A 20,861-nucleotide genomic window follows, 5' to 3' on the forward strand; every position below is an offset into this window, starting at 1 on the left:
CAGACGCGGCTGGCTCTTGCTTTGGCGGGAGCCGCAAATGTATAAAAGAAGCGGTTTCTCCAAGCAGAGTCAGTCGGTACTAGCTGAATTGTCACTTGCCTTGCTGAGCTGTCATTTGTTCTCTGAGCTGAATAAAAAGTACTGATTTGTTTGAACCCTGTCTCTGGGTCTACTTCACTGGCGACGACGGACGGAAGAAACCTCACGTGCAACATGAGCAACGTCCAGATCGGCCGGGCTCCAGAATTCTTCGACCCCGAAAAAACGTCCTGGGACGAATACCTGGCTACCTTCGAGATCTTCCTCGAGGCAGCAGGAATACAGGAAGCCGACGCCGATCGCAGACAGGCTATTTTCTTAAATTACTGCGGCCCAGAAATCCGTGGCCTTGCCCAGACTCTCACCGACCCGCAGCCAGCAAGAACCGTCGCTTGGGACGTCCTACAAGCCAAGCTAGCGAGCCACTTCAAGCCGACCAAACCAGCCATGGTTTTTCGGCATCAGTTCTCCATGATGGCTCAGAAGGAAACAGAATCAATCAACCAGTTTACAACGCGACTTCGGACGGTACTTGCACAATGCAAGTTTAAAGACCCGGAAGCTCGCCTCACAGATGCCTTGGTTTTCGGCATGAGAAGCGCCACGGTGAGAAACAAACTCCTCACCGAAGACGAACCGACTCTACAAACCGTGATTAAACTAGCGCAAACCGCAGAAGCCGCCGACGCAGCGGCTAAGGAATTAAAAGAACACGGAAGGCGAGAACTGATCGCCAAGATTGACTCCGCGTCTCCCCGCGCCGAGGGATCAGACGACCTCAGCCAACCAGCTCACAACGTGGACAACTGCTTCCTGGTACAAGACCAGCCAAGACACCACAGAGCTACTCACCCCCCAGCCCCCTGTGCCGGCTGCCGAGGGAACCACCAGCGCCATCGATGCCCCTTCCGGGACGCCACATGCCACCGCTGCAACCGTTGAGGCCACATCGCCATCGCATGCAGAGCATCGGCACCAGAGGAAACATTCTCCACACCGCACCACCAACGGCCACAAAACCAAACACCCCAGCCGCGAGAAAACCGACCGTTCCGCTATTCGGGTCAAAGAAACTACTCAGCCGCTAACCGCGACTACTCAAAAGGTAACACTCAATTTTCCGTGAATAACACGGCAACCAAAAAAGGGGGCAAAATTGTTATCTCGCTGTTACTTAACAACCAACCATGCTCGATGGAGCTTGATACAGGGTCTAAGTATACCATTATGCCATGGGAGAAGTTTAAACTGTACATGCCTAACCTGTCTAAATCTGATCTAAGGCAAACCTCTTTAGTAATCAGAGATTTTCAAGGGGGGGTAATCTCGGTCCTGGGAACAGCAAATGTACCTATTGTATTCAAGAATGTCAAATGTACCCTACCCATGCTCATTGTCACTGGGGCTAAGCACTCTCTCCTGGGTTTGGCTTGGATGGAACCTTTGGGGATTGAAATTTCTGGTGTTTGTACTGTAAACTGTGATAATATGCCTAACTTCGTGCAAGAGTTCCCTGAAGTGTTCAGCCCCACCTTGGGATCGTATAAGGGGCCCCCTATATCATTTTCTATTGACCCCAAGGTCCCACCAGTCCGGCTCAAACCTCGCAGGGTACCCCTCCCGCTTCTCCCCAAGCTAGACCTGCAGCTAGATAAACTTATAAGCCAAGGTATTTTGGTCCCTGTGGAACAAGGGCCATGGGAAACGCCCATAGTTACGCCTCTAAAGCCAGATGGTTCTTTAAGGGTTTGCGCTGACTATAAATCCACCCTTAATAAGGCTCTCCAACATCACCCCTACCCCATCCCGGTGGTACAACAACTCCTACACTCCCTGGGGGAAGGGAAAAGGTTTGCAAAAATCGACCTCGCGCAGGCTTACCAGCAGCTTCCGGTCGATGAACAAACAGCAAACGCACAAACGATTGTAACACACAGGGGAGCTTTCAAATGCACAAGGTTACAGTTTGGGGTAAGCATAGCCCCAGGGATATTCCAGAGTATTATGGAACGCCTATTGTCAGGGGTAAATGGGGCCATCCCATATTTTGATGACATCTTAATTGCAGGGGAAAACCAAGAACAAGTAAACAAAAGAATAAGGGAAGTACTTAAGAGGTTACAGGATAAAGGGTTAAGGATCAAGCCTGACAAATGTGTCTGGGGAACCAACAGTATAGAATTCCTGGGATATAAAGTGGACAAAGAAGGTATCCACCCCACAACAGAGAAACTGAGGGCCATTAGGGAAGCCCCAGAGCCACAAGATAAGAATGAACTGCAGGCAATTTTAGGCCTCCTTAATTTTTATTCCATTTTTTTGAAGCAGAAGGCAACAGTAGCAGAGCCTCTACATCGTTTACTCCAGAAGGAAACCCCTTGGACCTGGGGGAAAACTGAACGTGAAGCCTTTTTCCAAATAAAGCAATTATTAACTTCTAAAAGTGTGGTAGTCCAATACAGTACTTCACTACCCATTAGGCTCACGTGCGACGCTTCACCGTACGGCGTAGGAGGAGTCCTAGCTCACGTTCTGCCTAATAATACAGAGGCCCCAATCGCATTCTTTTCCAGAACCATGACCAGCACAGAGAGGAATTATAGCCAGTTTGATAAAGAGGCTCTAGCTTTAGTGGCAGGGGTGAAGAAATTTCACAATTACATTTTTGGAAGAAGTTTTGAATTGGTTACAGACCACAAGCCCTTACTAGGCCTGCTAGCCCCCAACAAGCCCACTCCGCCATTTATGTCTCCAAGACTGATCAGGTGGGCTCTTTTCCTCTCAGGGTACCAGTATGAACTCACCCACAAGGGGGGGAAGGAAATCAATCATGCAGATGGCCTCAGTAGGTGCCCCATAACAGACTTAGTGGAGGACCCTGCTCCTTCCACAGATGTATTAATGATAGAGCTCGAGGATAACCCACTAACCACGGCCAAAGAGGTAGCTGCACACACGCAGCAAGATCAAATCCTTAAACAAGTGGTCAACTGTGTACTTAAGGGATGGCAAAATGACTCTGTGAAACCTGAATTGTGTGATTTCAAAACCAAAAGACTTGAGTTATCATATGTAAAGGGTTGCCTGCTGTGGGGAGATAGAGTGATCATCCCCAAAAGCCTAAGGGTAAAGGTACTCAAAATGTTACATGTGGGCCACCCTGGGATTGTCAGGATGAAGAGCCTAGCAAGAGGGCATTTATGGTGGCCAGGTTTAGATGCTGATATTGAAAACTGGGTATCAAAGTGTGACCCATGCCAAGAATCACGGCCCAATCCCCCCAAAACAACTCCAGCAGAGTGGGAGCAGCCTGCTGGGCCTTGGTCAAGAATCCACATTGACTTTGCTGGTCCAGTGGGATCCCAGTATTTCCTAATAGTGGTTGATGCGTTCTCCAAATGGGTGGAAATAATAACAATGAACAACATAACCACAAGTGCCACCATCAAGGTATTGAGTAGGCTGTTTGCCACCCATGGTTGCCCGGATATCTTAGTATCTGACAATGGGCCACAGCTAACAGCCAGGCAATTTGAATTGTTCCTAGACGGCCTAGGGGTCAGGCATGCCCTCATCTCGCCTTACTCGCCATGGGCTAATGGCTTGGCAGAACGTTACATTCGTGTGGCAAAGGAGGCATTGCACAGGTCAGGCCCTGGGGATGTACAACAAAACTTGGACCAATTCTTGCTCACCCAACACATCACCCCTAACTCTCACACACATGTAAGCCCTGCAGAGTTATTAATGGGAAGAAAATTAAGGTCACCACTAGATAGGTTGAACCCAAGATTCTGTGTTAATAATCAAATGTTTGTAAAACCTGAAAGAGAAATGTACTTGGGACAAAATGTATATGTAAAATTTTTTGATGGAGGTGTAAACTGGATGAAGGGAATTGTTGTTAAACAAAATGCACCAAAGACTTATATGGTAAAACTAGAGGATGGTCGACTGTGGAAACGACACATCGACCACATTCGGAAACGAACAGAAAATCCTTTGCCACAAACCGCTGACATGGACTCTCCCCCTTCAACAGACTTTAACACATTGCCCGAATTAAGAGACACGCAAAGGAACTTATCGGGCCAGGGAGAGCCATCCAGCGACGCCGAGCCATCCTCCTCCTCCGAGGTCCTCGTTGGGCCCGCCAGGCCAAGTCCACGGCACCGGGAGAACAACGGCGAGCCATCCTCCACAGTCGGTGTCGAAGGAGAAATTGAACTGCGCAGGTCAGAGCGAGCTCCACGGAGACCCCACCGATTGGACGACTTTGTCACATGGCTATCGTGATGGATGTGTCCAACTATGAGGGGAGGGGTGTTGTATCTTGAAATGGCTACCTTGTATTTCCTGTAGATAGTTTGTTCCGTCTTCTAGCGCTGTCTGAGCTAAAGCAGGAAGTCGCTCCTGATTGGCTCAGACGCGGCTGGCTCTTGCTTTGGCGGGAGCCGCAAATGTATAAAAGAAGCGGTTTCTCCAAGCAGAGTCAGTCGGTACTAGCTGAATTGTCACTTGCCTTGCTGAGCTGTCACTTGTTCTCTGAGCTGAATAAAAAGTACCGATTTGTTTGAACCCTGTCTCTGGGTCTACTTCATGTATCTCATTAATACACAAACACACGCACGCACACATAAATATCCTCAGGGTTGAACTCCAGAGTTCTTGGTCCTCTCTAAGCTTGGTTGTTTGCTTGCAAACATTTCATTGCCTGGCATGGTGCACGCTTCCAAGGATCCATAAGAGGAACATAATCCCCACTCGGTTAAAGACCTTGGTATACTAACAACAAAAAATCTAATTGCCAAAGCCCACTGCAAAAACGTAGTCAAGAAGGCTTCAAGAGTTGCAAACCTAATCCTACGTAGCTTCTGCTCTGGCAATCTCACACTGCTTACCAGAGCTTACAAAACTTTTGCCAGACCCATCCTCGAATACAACTCATCCGTTTGGAACCCATATCGCATCTCAGACATTAACACCCTTGAAAATGTCCAAAGATACTTCACCAGAAGAGCCCTTCACTCCTCCACTCAAAATAGAATACCCTACAAGACTAAACTTTCAATCCTGGGCCTAGAAAGTTTAGAACTAAGACATCTTAAACAAGATCTAAGTATTGCCCACAAGATCATATGCTGCAACATCCTGCCTGTCGGCGACTACTTCAGCTTCAACAACAACACAAGAGCACACAACAGATTTAAACTTAATATTAACCGCTCCAAACTTGACTGTAAAAGATATGACTTCAGTAACCGAGTTATCGAAGTGTGGAACTCATTACCGGACTCCGTAGTGTCATCCCCAAACCCCCAACACTTTACCCTTAGATTATCCACGGTTGACCTATCCAGATTCCTAAGAGGTCAGTAAGGGGCGAGTACAAGTGCACTAGAGTGCCTTCCGTCCCCTGTCCTATTGCTCTCCTATATCTCCTATACCTTTCTTCTATTCCTATATCTGTTCTTCTATTCTTTCATTGATATGTTTTATTCCTATATCTTCTCTTCTATTCTTTCTTAGATATATTTTATTATGAGTATCTCCTCTATAACCTTCATCATGTATTTTACTATGTACATATATACCACTAAAACCCTCATTGTGTATTGGACAAAAATAAATAAAAAATAAAATAAATATGAATGTTTAATATATGAATGAAACATGTACTTCAAAATTGGGTCCATAGGTGAAAATAAACTACTTGCAATTCGATATGGAATTAGTAAAATTACATAATGGTTCATGTAGGTATTACAGTGATCTCTCGGTTAGCGCGGGGGTTACGTTCCAAGACCTCCCGCGCTAACCGATTTCCGCGTTATATTGGATGCGGAAGTAAAACCACCATCTGCGCATGTGCGCCATTTTTTTCATGGCCGCACATGCGCAGATGGTGGAGTTTGCGTGTGGGCGGCGGGGAAGACCAAGGGAAGATTCCTTCAGCCGCCCAACAGCTGATCTGCTCCGCAGCGCGGAAGCAGCGAGGAGCCGAAGATGGGGTAAAGGCAAAGGGGAAACCCCATCTTCGGCTCCTCGCTGCTGCCGCGCTGCGGAGCGGATCAGGTGTTGGGCGGCTGAAGGAACCTTCCCTTGGTCTTCCCGCTTGCCGCTTGCCAGTCCACACACGCCCCCCTGGATGAGCCGGCCACAGGGGCGAGGGGTGGGGATGAAGGGGCAGGACTTCCCGGGCGGAAGGCATGCTCGGCTCTGCCGCTCCAGCCCCTTTCGGCCGAGCCTCCCCGGCCAAGCAGCCAGGGAAGTCGAGCCAGGCGTGGCGGCGGCAGCTCTGCTTCTCTGGTCGCCCGGTCCTCTCCTGCCTCCTGCGCCGATGTTCCCCGCTGCGACGGAAGGCAGTCGCTTGGCTAGGGAGGCTCTGCCGAAAGGGGCTGGAGCGGCAGAGCCGAGCACGCCTTCCGCCCGGGAAGTCCTGCCCCTTCATCCCCACCCCTGAGGCTCCCCTCCATGGAAAACCCCACCTCCGGACTTCCGTGTTTTTGTGATGCTGCAGGGTAGTCCCAGTAGGGAAATCCCAGCAGTGTAAACACGGGCGCTTCGCTGGCAACGGAAGTTTGGACACATTTGCCAAATTGAAGATCCCATCCACAAAGCAGTGTCATCTGATAGGACCTAGGGAAGAGTACATTGTTGCTGCACTGTTCCCATCCACCTAAGAGGTATCTGGCTCCCACCATGCCCATGTTCCAAAGACTTCTGAAAACATGGCTGTTTTCCCAGGCTTTTGGTTAGAGTAAGAGGCTGATCTCACATGTTTGATTGCCCTTCACTGGTTATCTATCAGTGTTTAAAATATATATTGTATGTTAATTTTAAATTTATGCCACCCAACAGTGAAAGGCTACATTTTTACTACCACACTGTGGGCGTGGTTTATGCAGGACGTCCTGCATTTTCTTTCAACATCTTTCAGTGCAAATTGGGTGCTCTGGGGTGGAGCTCCATTTTTGCTACTCCACTGCGTTCCCCCCTCCCCCGAGTCTGGGCAGTAGCCCACCCTGCCACCCAGATATGTAGTAGTTCCCCAATCCTACATTTCCAGCAGCGCAAAAATGGATGCTTCGCTGGCAACGGAAGTCTAGAGGTGGGGCATCCCAGTGGCGGCGGTGGGTTTGTAAGGTGAAAATAGTTTGTAAGAAGAGGCAAAAAAATCTTAAACCCCAGGTTTGTATCTCGGAAAGTTTGTATGACGAGGCATTTGTAAGACGAGGTATCACTGTATACACATGGTGTGTTTAGAAGGACTACAACAGTGTTAGATGGCATTTTAAAAAAGCATTGCTATTTTGTTTGTTGGTGCAAAGTTTGAAGACAACCTTCTGGAATTTTTCTCTGATCCCTAGTTAATTAATTCTGAAATAATTCCTTCAGCAGTTGGTAATTACTTGACTACAGTTGGAGGTAGATCTGGTCCCATTAGAGTCCAGAGAATAATGAGAAGCAGAGATTGAATTTGGATGAGGGAATAAACAATTTCTCGCTAAAGAGAGATCTCTGCTCCTCAACAGCAAAAGCTGAGCTGCCTGGTCTGGTATCAGCTCTAATACAGTCAGGGAAAAGCCAGCTATGCTCCTTGACATCATTTTTGCTGGTGCTTGTATGACAAATTAGGCTTTCAAGGCTCAGAGGTATTAGCTGGTACAGGTATATAAGCAGGCTACAGTACATTTTCTAATATGAATTGCAGAAAAATGCTTTGCTTTATTGTAATAAGCTTAAGAATGCGGATTGACTACCACCGTGACCTATTTGCATTGGTGTAACTAACAGACTTTAAATAACCTATAAATTTAAGTAGCCTATAAATAACATTTATATTAATAAAATAGCCACCATGACAAAGAAGTTGTTATTTAACAATGAATGAGGCTAGCTTGAGAAATGATCCCATTAGAACAATTAACGTCTTTGGCTTGCCAAGGCAAAATTATGAATGGCTAGAATGAATTGTACATTATTTCTTGAAATAAAGCACTATCAAGATAAATAAGCTGTTTATGGGCCGGCAATTTTTAATCATTTGAAGTTTTCATCGAACCAAATTGCTCCATTTTTGGATGTGAAATCAGTTCACACTAGAGATTGTCTCCTTTTGCTCATCAAAGAATGGTGGAGTGACCAGTTATATTTCTTGCCACAAAACACACATTTTCTTTCATCCAGACAAAGAATAAAGACACTCTAGAGTCTCCCCCATCGCTGAGTAGAAGGATTTTCCATCTAGCCTTGAGCAGGTAGAAAATGATACCTGCTTGGAATTTGCTTAGAACTTGAAAAAAGCAGCCAAGGACAATGGGATGTGATTAGATAGATAGCCTTTATTTGGAAAACAGTAACAAACTATTCAGTTTATCTAAAATTGGAGCTTTAAAAATATGTGCGCATATATTGGCAAACAATATTTTGTTAACAGTACAATTTCTTATATGTAGTGTCAACAACAGGCCTCCATTTTCCAACAGGCAAAGAAGTCTTAAATCTGAATTTACAGTTTTATTTACTTGCAGTATTAATTCAGTCCGGAGGGAACGGCCTGTGTATATTCCCTTGATTGTTGGTTTATGGCTTATCTCTATTCTGGATCAGCAGGTGAACACCACTTGTCAGAACCATCTTAAATTACCTCACGTACAGCACCGGCATGCATAAGAAAATGATGTAAACCTGCTTTCAAAAGGCATCTTTGGCTCGAATTAAAACAACTTCAATACACACAATGTTCTGATTGCTGCGAGGAGCACCACAAACACAGTAGTCATCTTTAACTTTCACAGAGGCACTTAATTTTATAAATATGAGCATGATAGTGTAGAAGAATCATATCCGAGGACCCATTCTCTCATCCCCAGTCATGAAATTCTGGGATTTTTTTTTTCTTTTAAGAAATAAGCGTTTTTCATTATCGGGCCCGTTGTCTTTAAAGAACCCAACAGCTGCCGTGAGTCAAAACAGAGTAGGAAAAAAATGGGGCCTAAAAAGGGGAATGAAAATAACAAGACAAAAGTAGAGAAAGGGTTTTTCTAAATATTACTATCAACTGAGAAGCTATAGTACAGTGATGGCAAACTTTTTTTGCTTGGGTGCCAAAAGGACGCGTGTGCCTGCACCCATAACGCAATGCCCTCCCCCTATGCATGTGCGCACAACCTCATTCTGGAGGACATTTTCACCCTCCACAGGCTTCAGGAAAGCCTCTGGAGCCTGTGGATGGAGAAAAACAGGCCCAACAGGCCTACCGGAAGTTCAGAAATGAGCTTCCGGTGGGGCCGTTGAACTGTTTTTTGCCCTCCCCGGGTTTCAGGAAAGCCTCTTGAAGCCTGGGGAAGGTGAAAACATACTGCCCCCCCCCCCCCCGCCTGCAGAATGCTAAAAATCAGCTGGCTAGCGTGTACATGTGCGCAGGAGCTGACTTAGGACCACGTCTCGCATGTCCTGTGGCACAGGTTCACCATTGCGGCTATAGTATGCCAAGTGCAATCATTTTCTTAAGGAGGACTGCCATCCTAAACAGAAGTGGGCGAAAAGATAACCTCCAGGAACATGTACAGACCGAAAAAGAAGTAACATAGGGGATAAAGAAAGAGAGAAATGTAGTTGCTTCTCGGAGAAAATGGATAAACGTGGTAAGGCCCCTGCCTGACATTTACTCCTCGTCCAGGTATCTGGGAGACCGCTTCTGCCGGCGTTGCAGTTCCTCTACTTGGCGCTCCAAGATGTGCACTTTAGCCTCCAGTCGTGTATTAGAGCGCTGGGATCCACTCCACCAACCCAAAAAAACATAGAGGGTTAGCAAGGCCAGGAGAAGTAAAGCCTGCACTGAGCGGTCAGGCACGGCAAACACAATAAATGCAAAGCAGCTTCCAAAGAGAACCAGCTTGAGGCCCCACATGATGTGGCTCAGAATAATGAACAACAGGCTGAACAGCAGCGAGAGCACCCAATAGCTAATCAGGGCAGCCAGGCTCCAGAGCAGCAGCGCCTGAACCTGCTCGGGGCTCAGCTTCAGAAACCGTGTTAATCCATCTCCTGAAATACAAAAGGAAAAAAAAAAAGCAATACAGTCAGTCCAACATCTGTCTTCCCCACACGGAGCCCCAGGTGAATTAAGTCAAATTTTCAACTAGGATACACAGTAGTTTAGGAGGAAGCGTTACCGCATGTGGGGGGGGGGGGGGAAATGCTTATAGCTACTTACAAAGAACAACTACACTCAAGTGTTAAGTATTACAACTCAAACAAACTCCTCCTTTTTTACCTTACGGTGTAGCTCATGGTGTAGCTCATTAATTCCAGTATGCGCAGAGCAGCAGGTGGGCACTTTGGCATGTTTTACAGCCATAAATCTTTGTTTGCCTATTATGCTCTGGGCTGCTTCTCTGGCTCACAAGGAGGGTGGGGCATCTGTTTGCTCCCCTCTCAGCGCTGACACAAACAATCAAGGAAATTGCAATCAATGGAACAATTAACCTCATGTTTGAACAAGTCTTAAGATTTATATGTGTTCATTTTTGAAATGTAGGATTGGGGAACTACTACATATCTGGGTGGCAGGGTGGGCTACTGCCCAGACTCGGGGGAGGGGGGAACGCAGTGGAGTAGCAAAAATGGAGCTCCACCCCAGAGCACCCAATTTGCACTGAAAGATGTTGAAAGAAAATGCAGGACGTCCTGCATAAACCACGCCCACAGTGTGGTAGTAAAAATGTAGCCTTTCACTGTTGGGTGGCATAAATTTAAAATTAACATACAATATATATTTTAAACACTGATAGATAACCAGTGAAGGGCAATCAAACATGTGAGATCAGCCTCTTACTCTAACCAAAAGCCTGGGAAAACAGCCATGTTTTCAGAAGTCTTTGGAACATGGGCATGGTGGGAGCCAGATACCTCTTAGGTGGATGGGAACAGTGCAGCAACAATGTACTCTTCCCTAGGTCCTATCAGATGACACTGCTTTGTGGATGGGATCTTCAATTTGGCAAATGTGTCCAATCATATAGGCTGGTCAGAGGTCCCTAAAGGCAAATGGTCTTTAGATAACAAGACCCTTTGCCATGGAGGGTTGATAGGTAATAATCGGTACAGTGGTACCTCTACTTAAGAACGTAATTCGTTCTGTGACCAGGTTCTTAAGTAGAAAAGTTTGTAAGTAGAGGCAATTTTTCCCATAGGAATCAATGTAAAAACAAATAATGCATGCAAACCCATTAGGAAAGAAATAAAAGCTCGGAATTTGGGTGGGAGAAGGAGGAGGGAGAAGAAGACAGTCGCTGCCGAAGGAAGAAGATGAGGTGAGGTGAGTCAAAAAAATCCAAAACTAAAAGGCTAAAAAAAAAAAAGAAGGGCTCTGAGGCGGCGAGGAGGAGCACGCGCCTCCCATATACCCGGCATGAGGCTGCCTCCCATACATTGTGCCAGAGAGAGAAACCCAGGGGAAATTCCCTGGGAAATTTTTCTCGGCTCGGGTTCTTAAGTAGAAAATGATTCTTAAGAAGAGGCAAAGAAATCTTGTACACCCGGTTCTTATCTAGAAAAGATCTTAAGTAGAGATGTTCTTAGGTAGAGGTACCACTGTATTTTGAATTGTGTCCTAAAGCCTACTGACAATCTGTACAACTCAAGCAGAAAAAGTATTACACAGACTTACAAGTTTGCTCATGCCACCACATTCTGAACTTGCTGCAACTTGCAAATAGTATCTAAGAGCAGCCCCAGGTAGAATACATTGTGGTAGGTCATACGTGAAGTAACCAAATTGTATAAAGGGTCTCCTGATCCAGGAAAGGACACAATTATCATGCAAGATGGAATTATTGAAAGGCCTTCTTAACCATGGTTTCTGCTTGCTCAATACACAACGTTGAGTAGCAGACCCCAACTTGCATACCAGTCCCAAAAGAAAGACCCCAACTTGCATACCAGTCCCAAAAGAAAAAGTGTAATCCCATTTAGATTAAAAACAAAACATCCCCTGCCCAAGGGTGGGGTGGGGGGTAGCATTTTTCCAAAAGGCCAAAGTAACTCTGTCTTGTCAGATTAAGCCTACAGTAGCAGTTTTGTTCTGGGTTTTACTTTTACAGAACATATTTGCATGGGAGATAAGATTATGCTACTTTTAATATTAGAGTTCCAATCATCAATGACTATAGTTAAAAATTAATGGCACACTAAGCGCTACACCATACCAGTTCATGGCTGGAATCTCCTGCATTTTGAGATAAAGACTTTCCTTGCTTTTGCCTATCTATTTCAATCTTTAATCTCTTCAAAAATGTTGTTGACGGATTATTTTTTGTATCTTCTACCAGCTGTTAAGTTTGTTCTGAGATACAGTAATCATGTCAGTTTTACTGTTTTGACCTAGTTGCTTCTCTTTTTGGTCTTGGCAGCTGCTTTTCACATTTACCCCAGCAACTTACTCGATTTAATTCCACAGATTTTCTAGTTCGCTATCAGTAAATGTCCAGGACATCAAAGAGATTCCTGAGATTCTTGAAAAGGATGAGCTTATGTTCAAGAACATATCACAGAAACCAGTGGCTTTGTTCTTCCATTTTAGCTTAGTAGAATTTTAGAAAGGAGCAGGTCACTATCTGTTTCAGCCAGCCCCTGGCCACGTCTGTGCTGTTATAATTGGACTCTTTCACCTTTTTGTCTCAAAAACATAATCAATTTAATTTATTTGTGCTGTGTAGCATGTTGAATAGCATCTGACCTGAGAAGCCCATCTTTTGGGGCTATATTATCAATCACTTTATATTGTCTTGCCATGAGATTTTCTTGTTAAAAAATACAGGAGTGATTTATGCCTTCCTGCATACTGTAACATTAAATGATGTCTTTTTTTTTTGTCCTAAAGTTTCCATCTGTCTTCATCAACATTCCAATATAGGTGTCTGTCTGTCTGTTTGTTTATTTAGAGGTTGCCCAGTTCCCAGCTTTAAGTTCAGGGCAATTCCTAGATACCACAACAGTCTTGTGAAAGTACAATCCCACCTAAGACCAAGGACTAATTGATATGTGTCAGGATTGAGGGTGAGTCTGTTCCTCTCCATTCAGTCCCAGCCTTCAGACACTCATTCAGGAGTTTGATATTACATCTGAGGCTGCTGGCATGACCACCATATCTTGGGAGACCCTCCTAAAAGAAAGGATTCCTGGTACATTGTCCCAGTATTTTTTAATCATCTCTCCAAAGACATCCTGAAACTGCCACAAAGGGGCTACATAACAGGATTTACAGCTAACCATAAAATGCTAATCTTGGCCCTTATACTAACACTGACATTACAATGTAATCTTAAACTTTAAATATTCCAAGAATCTCATGAAGAAAAGCTTTCACCTTGTCATTATGAAAATCTCATGCATATTTTCTGATCACTGGGAGTTCAGTGAAGTAGTGGAAGTAATATGCCGGTATCTGGAGGCTGTTAGGATTTGGATGGGTGTTAACAAGCTCAAATTCAATCCCGACAAGACAGAGTGGCTGTGGGTTTGTGGTCTGAGTGGGAATGCCAGAGTTTTAATAATTGGGGTTTTTAGATTAATTGGATTTAGGACATTGTATTATATTGTTTTCCTTTATATGCTGTAAGCTGCCTTCGGAGGCTGTAAGTCCTCGGAGAAGGGCAGCCTATAAATCCAATAGATCGATAGATCAATTTTACTCCTTTAAGAAACTAGTGAGATCACCTCCTGAATGAATATGAACACTATTCCTGCTATATTGCTAGTTGAGTTTTTTTTAAAAAAGGGATGAAATCAGATTGGCCTTTGCTGCAAAAAAGTAGGTCGTTCCTCCATGTTGATTCCTACCCAGAAGTGATCAAGTTTAAGCACACATTTCATAACTCAATCCTTCCTTTGCTTACTTGGAAGACAATGCCACAAAATTTGAAAGTGGAATTTAAGTAAGAATAGGGCTGTGTCCCATATCCTGTTAGATTGCAGCATGCTTCACCTCTTCTATTAACTTAAATCTTTTTCCCTCACTATGCCGATAACCTGGTCACTTACCAGCCAATCCAAAGGATGTAAGAAACTGCCCTGTAATTCGAGCCACAACAGATAAGGCTGAAGAGATTCCAGAGGAAACTATCCAAAGCATGGAAGACATATTCTGCAAAGAAACCAAATACAGAATTCTTCTACAGCATTTATTATCAAATATTCTAAAAATATATGTCAATTTACCATAAAGGAGATGGTCTTTCACCTGAGCCACATAGCAAATGATAGAGCTGCAGCTCCCTCCAGTGCTGAAATGAGTTGGGATTAAACCGAGCAGTGATAATATGGTGCAGACTAAAAGAAATGAAATTAAATAGGGATATTGCTTAAGAGTTTAATACACTGTTCAAAAAAAATAAAGGGAACACTCAAATAATACATCCTAGATCTGAATGAATGAAATATTCTCATTGAATAATTTGTTCTGTACAAAGTTGAATGTGCTGACAACAAAATGAAATTGATTGTCAATCAGTGTTGCTTCCTAAGTGGAAAGTTTGATTTTACAGAAGTTTGATTTACTTGGAGTTATATTCTGTTGTTTAAGTGTTCTCTTAATTTTTTTGAGCAGTATAGATAGAAGCAATTTTATTAGTAGTGCAATTTAAAATGTGCAAGCATAATGTTAACAAAGTATAAATGTATTTATCTCCGATTATAACTTCTAATAGAAATTGGGGATGTAAAAATCCCAAATGTATGTTTTATGCAGGGGCGGGCCACCAATTTCAGCCCTACCGGAACGCGCCGGGAGCGTGCCCTTGTGCGCGCGCCCATACCTGGTGCATGATTTGGCTTCAGGGAATGCGCAGAAGCCAAATTTTGCACGAAGATGCGCACGCGCATGCAATTTCTGGGGTTTTTTGCTTCCACGCATGCGCAGAAACAAAAAACCTAGAAATTGGAGAGAAGAGTTGCTGGTCACTCATGACCAGCAAAATAAGGTAGGAGCTGTCCACCGCGCCACCAACTGCCGCCGCACCACCAACCGCTACCCCGCCGCCAACCGCCACCATGCCGCTCACCCTTACTCCCCCTGCCGCTTGCCCTGCTGCGCCCCTCACCCCTTCTTACCTGGATCACCTCCTGCAGGCCATGGCACAGGGAGCAGGCCAGGTTGCCCCAATTCTGGCCATGTGGCCTGTTCTGTCCTCTCCCACGCCACAGGCATCTCTCCTGCGGCCCGGGAGATCAAAGAGAAGGCCATGCGGCCGGACCTGGGGACGATCACTTTTGCTGCTGGCCCCAGCTTCCGCTCTAGGCACAGCAGCGAGATTCGACTGCTGTGCATGTGCAGCAGCCGAAAACTCTTCCCGGCAGCAAAAATTGATGGTTTCTTTGCTTCTGGGGATGCATGGAAGCAAAAAGCCGGTAATTTTTTTACTGGAACCGCTCCAGTGGTGCTTGCACGCCTGACCGCAACCAGAGGGGGCCTACGCGCTTCATTTTCCTTGGAGGACTGGAGGTTCCGGATGTTCCGCCTGGGGCCCATGGCTGGTTTGTGTCATTGTTTGTTTATGTCTTAATAAAAAATAATAATAATTTTTTTGGGGGGGGGAAAGGAAAGCATAAAAGGACATTCCCTCTGAATGGCAGAAAGAGTTAAGAATCATACACACAAAAAAGCCTGCTTGGCTGATATAGTAGCAGATTTGGAGATACCAGTGACTAAAAATATCAGAGCCAATTGGGAAGGAAATAGAAGTAGGATGAATTCCAATGGAAACATTTCCAGGATGAAAGGAAACTGTTCCATTCTGGCCAGCATACTTTTAAAAAGTATAAATTGCTTTCACAAAGTTATGGGCATGGCAATGCTTTTGCCAACAGTCTCATCCTCCCACCAGTACAAATGTTTATACTTAAAAGGGTTCTGCAGAACGGAGGCCTTATTCCCACAGAACTCCATCTGCACTGGTTTCTCCCTGTAAACTCCACATCATTCTCAACCAAAAGAGGGGCCAAAGAAGCCAGGGGTTTTTTGCAATACCAATCTAAGGTTATGGGAAAATCTTTTCATGTAATTTGCACAAAATACAGTCACCAGCTATGACACAATTTATGAACTGTGGAATAGCTTACATTGATTTGGGAATGTACACTGGCATAATCAAGAGTCTGATGTTTGAAAACTTAGCTGCGAATCTGATCTTTTTTAAAAACAGAAGATTTAGACTTGACACTTGACAGAAAATGGTTTATATCTAAAACTTGTAGGAATTTGTAATTGTCATACATTTGAGGAGACAAATCAATTTATATTTTCTTTCCATCCATCAGTTTCTCATTATAATATATTACAGTGAATAAGCTGGTTAGAATCCCTTTGAATAGAGAAGAAACCATTCTTTCCAAGAAAACTCTAGGTTCTTCCCTGTTTGAATCAGATCGCCTGAACCGCTAGCAACCCGCTGGTGACATCACGATGGCGTCCAGGACCCTGTTTGGCCAGTGCCAGTCCATGGGCGCCGCCATCTTTTTGGGGGAATTTTTGATGAATTTTTTACTGTTTGGACATTGTTTCCTCCGCTGCTGCTTGAAAAAAGGGGCCTTACACCAGCCCTCAGGTTGAAACTTACCTTTATTCCTTCACTTGAAGCACAGCTGATCAGCTCCTCAGCTGTGTTTCAGCGATTACAGCTACTGAACATGCACAGAATCCAAATTGGATGAGGGAACACGCACATGAGCGTGCAAAACATCACAATATAAAACAGCAGTGAGGCAAGTAGGAACCCACCCCTGGTGTGCGTGCGCGCGCACACACAAAGATTTCTAGGAATAAGATGGGGAATAATTTTTCTTCCACATCTAGGGTACCCTGCATTCACAAAATGTGTCCTAAAGAATTAATGGACACTTGTGGAGGAAATATGAGAAAAAGAAATCAAGGAAAAGATTTGATGGTGGGAGGGAAAGAGAAAAGAATTGCAGGAGATGGAGAATCTGATTGCACAAAAAAGGTTTTTAATTTATAAACTATGACTTATATTACAATTGAGTACAGTTATATTAACTCTTTGCAAATATAATATTGAGGAATATTATTTGCAAGCAATTATATATCATCACTTGGGGGCGTGGAGGAGGGAAAACATCAAGAATTTTCATAGACTGCAACAGCTAACCAAAACTGCAATACAAGACATTTCCTAGATCTTTTTGTATGTTTGTGTAAAGTAAAGCTGGGCTGTTTTGAGCAAAAAATCCTATTTTTAAAAAATATGTACAAGAGACGTATATCAATCCTACATAATGCTCAAGACATAATATATTGGAATACTTCTTCCTATGAAAAACTGAAAAGGATAGAAAATCAACTTGAAGGTTATGGAGGTCTTATATACTAGCTATTAGTAGGCAAAGTTTTTGTTTAAATGGCATAATTGAGTGTTCTGTCTCTGGATAATTATCTCTGGATAATAGCATGATTGGATAATTACAACTATAATTATATATTTCCCCAAATTGTGTCACTCAATTCTTAAGTATGTGACTTATTTTCCACACATATATAAAAACTAGGATAGCACTGCTGTCATACCTCATTCAGTTTCAGAATGTTCTCTTTACCAACCAACTTCTCCAGTGTGTTCCTTACAGTGTGAGTCACTTCAGAAAAAAAGTCAGGTTCCACACGCTTCTTTTCCCAAGACGAACTTTGATAGTGTTGGGCGAAGCAGGTGTTCACAAGAGAGAGCAACACAATGATGCCTAAAGATGAGGCAAGCATCATCTTGTGGCAACTCCATAAGTTTAGTCTCCCTCCGACCATCCTTCCAGTGTTTGTCTTCACACACAGTTTTTCTACAAGTAAGGTTAAAAAAAGCACAGATTCATTAAGATACATATATTTCTCTCCATGGGACGAACTTGTCTTCCTTTGGATGTTAAACTACTACTTATATTTTCCTTGACCCCGGCTATGCTAGCTGGCATGCTAAATCAGTCATGTCTGAAGAATATAGGATTCCCTTCCTGTGTTTACCTGGAATCATCTGCATTCTTATCAAGAAATCACAAGCAGCAGAGATTGTCAGTAATTATTTGCAGTACTAAATTTAAACTCTGCTTTTTCCCATCAACTATATCTATCTCTCTAAGGCAATAAAGCTTAAAATGGAAAGATCCAGATCTTTACACATGGACAGACTTATAACAGGAGAGGCTTTGGACTATCAGGTTCTACACTGCTTGGGAGTTAAAAGTTAATATTGATACTTTCAACTGTGTCCAATAAACAATTGGCTGCTAGCTACAATCATTTTTCTTCAATGTCATAACATAGGAAGCAAGCTGCAATTATTTACACATAGGAAATTCCAGATACTTTTAAACATTATACTTCATTACAATCATTGGAAATTCCAGATACTTTAAAACATTAGTTCTACAGCCTGTATGGTGCTACTAAGGTATGGACAATGAAGGTTACTACTTGTTGCTTAGAGAAGATGAAATTGCATAACCAGTGATAAATGCTAACACTGATTGCATTATCATTTTCTACTGATCCACAATTATGGCATCTTCCCAGCAAAGCCCCCACACAGATTCTTATTAGAAAAAAATGAAGATTCAAAGAATATGAAACTGTTGACATTCACAATCAAGTCCACGGTTCAGCCTGTACTCGGAAGCACTCCACACTGCAACCAATGTTCCCTTAAACACAAACTGCTGCTTTGCTTCAAAGCCTCAGTAGTCAGAATTTCCAGATTCATCTAGAAAATGAAGCAGATCTCATAAAGACTGAAGCCTGCTTTTGAAAAGCTTACAACTCTACAAATTGAATTTACCTACTCTAGGCAAACTACCAAATATGGATTTATTTTGAAAACTCTATAGTTTTACCCTCTACAGTTTTACCCTCTACTCTACAGAATACCCTACGCAACTAGAGTTACAATCCTAGGTTTAGAAAGCTTAGAATTACGTTGCCTTAAACACAACCTAAGCATAGCTCATAAAATCATCTGCTACAACATCCTTCCTGTCAACGACTACTTCAGCTTCAACCACAACAACACATGAGCACACAACAGATACAAGCTTAAAGTAAACCGCTCCAAACGAGACTGCAGGAAATACAACTTTAGTAACCAAGTAGTTGATGCATGGAACTCACTACCAGACTCTGTAGTATCATCATCTAACCGCCAAAACCTCACCTTTAGACTATCCACTGTTGACCTCACCCGATTTCTAAGAGGTCAGTAAGGGGCATGCATAAGTGCACCAGCGTGCCTTCTGTCCCCTGTTCTAATGTTTCTCCCTTACTAGCATCATGTATATAAACATTGTTATACAGTATCTTTGTATACTACTAATGCATACTTGGCAAAACAAATAATAGATAGATAGATAGATAGATAGATAGATAGATAGATAGATAGATAGATAGATAGACAGACAGACAGACAGACAGACAGACAGACAGAATCACAAAATCCCTGTGATTGTATGATTATGAATATTACTGTAATTAATTAATATGTATATTATTATAGGAATTAATGAAATATCCAATAGCAATGCAGAAATACTGAATGTTTGCTGATATTATAATTGTTTGTTGTTGTTGTTTTTCATTTATTTTTTTCGTTGTTGTTTGTCTGTTTTAAAATGTATTTGAAAACCAATAAAACTTTTTTAAAAAAAGAGATAAAGAAAGAAAGAGAGAGGAAGGAAGGAAGGAAGGAAGGAAGGAAGGAAGGAAGGGAGGGAGGGAGGGAGGAAGTGGCAGTTACAATTTAAATTCAACTTCTGTTTCCAGAAACGTAAGAACAAACATAACCAACGTCAGGAGCCGTACGTATCATCCACTCCGTTTCTACCACCACATTTTTTTCCTCAGCAACTTGAATAAAACCCGATTCTCTTTTTTTTCTAAAACCCTTTCTCGGCTCAATCACAACTTACGGGAAAGCCACAGAATTTTCTGCAAGAGCCTCCGTGAGCTGTAGGATGGTGATCCCTCCCGCAACTCATTGTCTGGAAGCGAGCAGCTTAGTTCTCGCTCCGAAAACTTCAGGTGAGCTACATCCCGTGAGGGAGGGAAAGGCGAGGCGACCCACAACTTCGGGACTCGGCCGCCGCCGCCAAAAAAAGTTGAGTGCATATTTACCTTGTCCCAAGCTTGAAGAAAAGGAGTAGAACGGCAGCTCCGCCTGTGCGGACAATTTTCTCTCTCTCTCCCTCGAGGGGAAATTCAAAAATAGCCTCCAACTCCAGCTACTTTCTGGGAAATGCAGTCCAAGCAGCGTCGGAGGGCTAGGATTTGTAGGAAATCCTAGTCCGGAGCATGCTCAGAGTTGTACTCCAGAAATTATTTTGGAAGATTATATTACATACATGCAATCTCTTTTTAAGTTTACCTGCGCAAACGCTCCTCCCACGGAGAGTCTTCCCTGCGCTTCCCCTATTGTTCTGGAAAGCTTGTAAAAACTTGCCCGACGGGCGGGTAGCGAGAAAGTGATCGGAGATCCATGGGTTTTGATTATGATGATGGTAATATGATAGCTCTTTATTATTATTTCATCATCATCATCATCATCAATAATAATAATAATAATAATAATAATAATAATAATAATAATAATAATAATAAATTGATAATAATAAAAAGAACCATGATAGTTCTTTTTATTATTATTTGTATTTGATTGCGATTATTATAATATGCTTACTGCATACTGCACAGTATCTGAATGATTGAAGTGGCATAAGGCATCTGTAGTAAACGAAAGAGCAACAGAATACCATTATATCCTCTATAA

The 20,861-nt window shown here is 43.3% G+C and overlaps 1 protein-coding gene across 4 annotated transcripts; it reads right to left on the minus strand.

Moving 5' to 3' along the window:
• Nucleotides 1–8,364: 8,364 nt before the first annotated feature.
• Nucleotides 8,365–20,535, minus strand: TMEM109 (transmembrane protein 109). 4 transcript variants are annotated; one of them, XM_070767313.1, is made up of 4 exons: nucleotides 20,460–20,535; nucleotides 17,627–17,889; nucleotides 14,089–14,191; nucleotides 8,365–10,092 (listed from the first exon to the last, which is right to left on the minus strand). In XM_070767313.1, exons 2-4 carry the CDS (start codon nucleotides 17,855–17,857, stop codon nucleotides 9,710–9,712), a joined length of 717 nt encoding a protein of 238 aa, XP_070623414.1. In that variant the 5' UTR covers nucleotides 17,858–17,889; nucleotides 20,460–20,535; the 3' UTR covers nucleotides 8,365–9,709. The 4 variants fall into 4 exon arrangements, with proteins under 4 accessions (XP_070623414.1, XP_070623397.1, XP_070623388.1 ...); XM_070767296.1 differs by having other exon boundaries at nucleotides 20,210–20,493; XM_070767287.1 differs by lacking the exon at nucleotides 20,460–20,535 and adding an exon at nucleotides 20,005–20,267.
• Nucleotides 20,536–20,861: the final 326 nt, after the last annotated feature.

This window comes from Erythrolamprus reginae, chromosome 1 (assembly GCF_031021105.1).
Source record: "Erythrolamprus reginae isolate rEryReg1 chromosome 1, rEryReg1.hap1, whole genome shotgun sequence".
Lineage (NCBI taxonomy): Eukaryota > Metazoa > Chordata > Lepidosauria > Squamata > Dipsadidae > Erythrolamprus > Erythrolamprus reginae.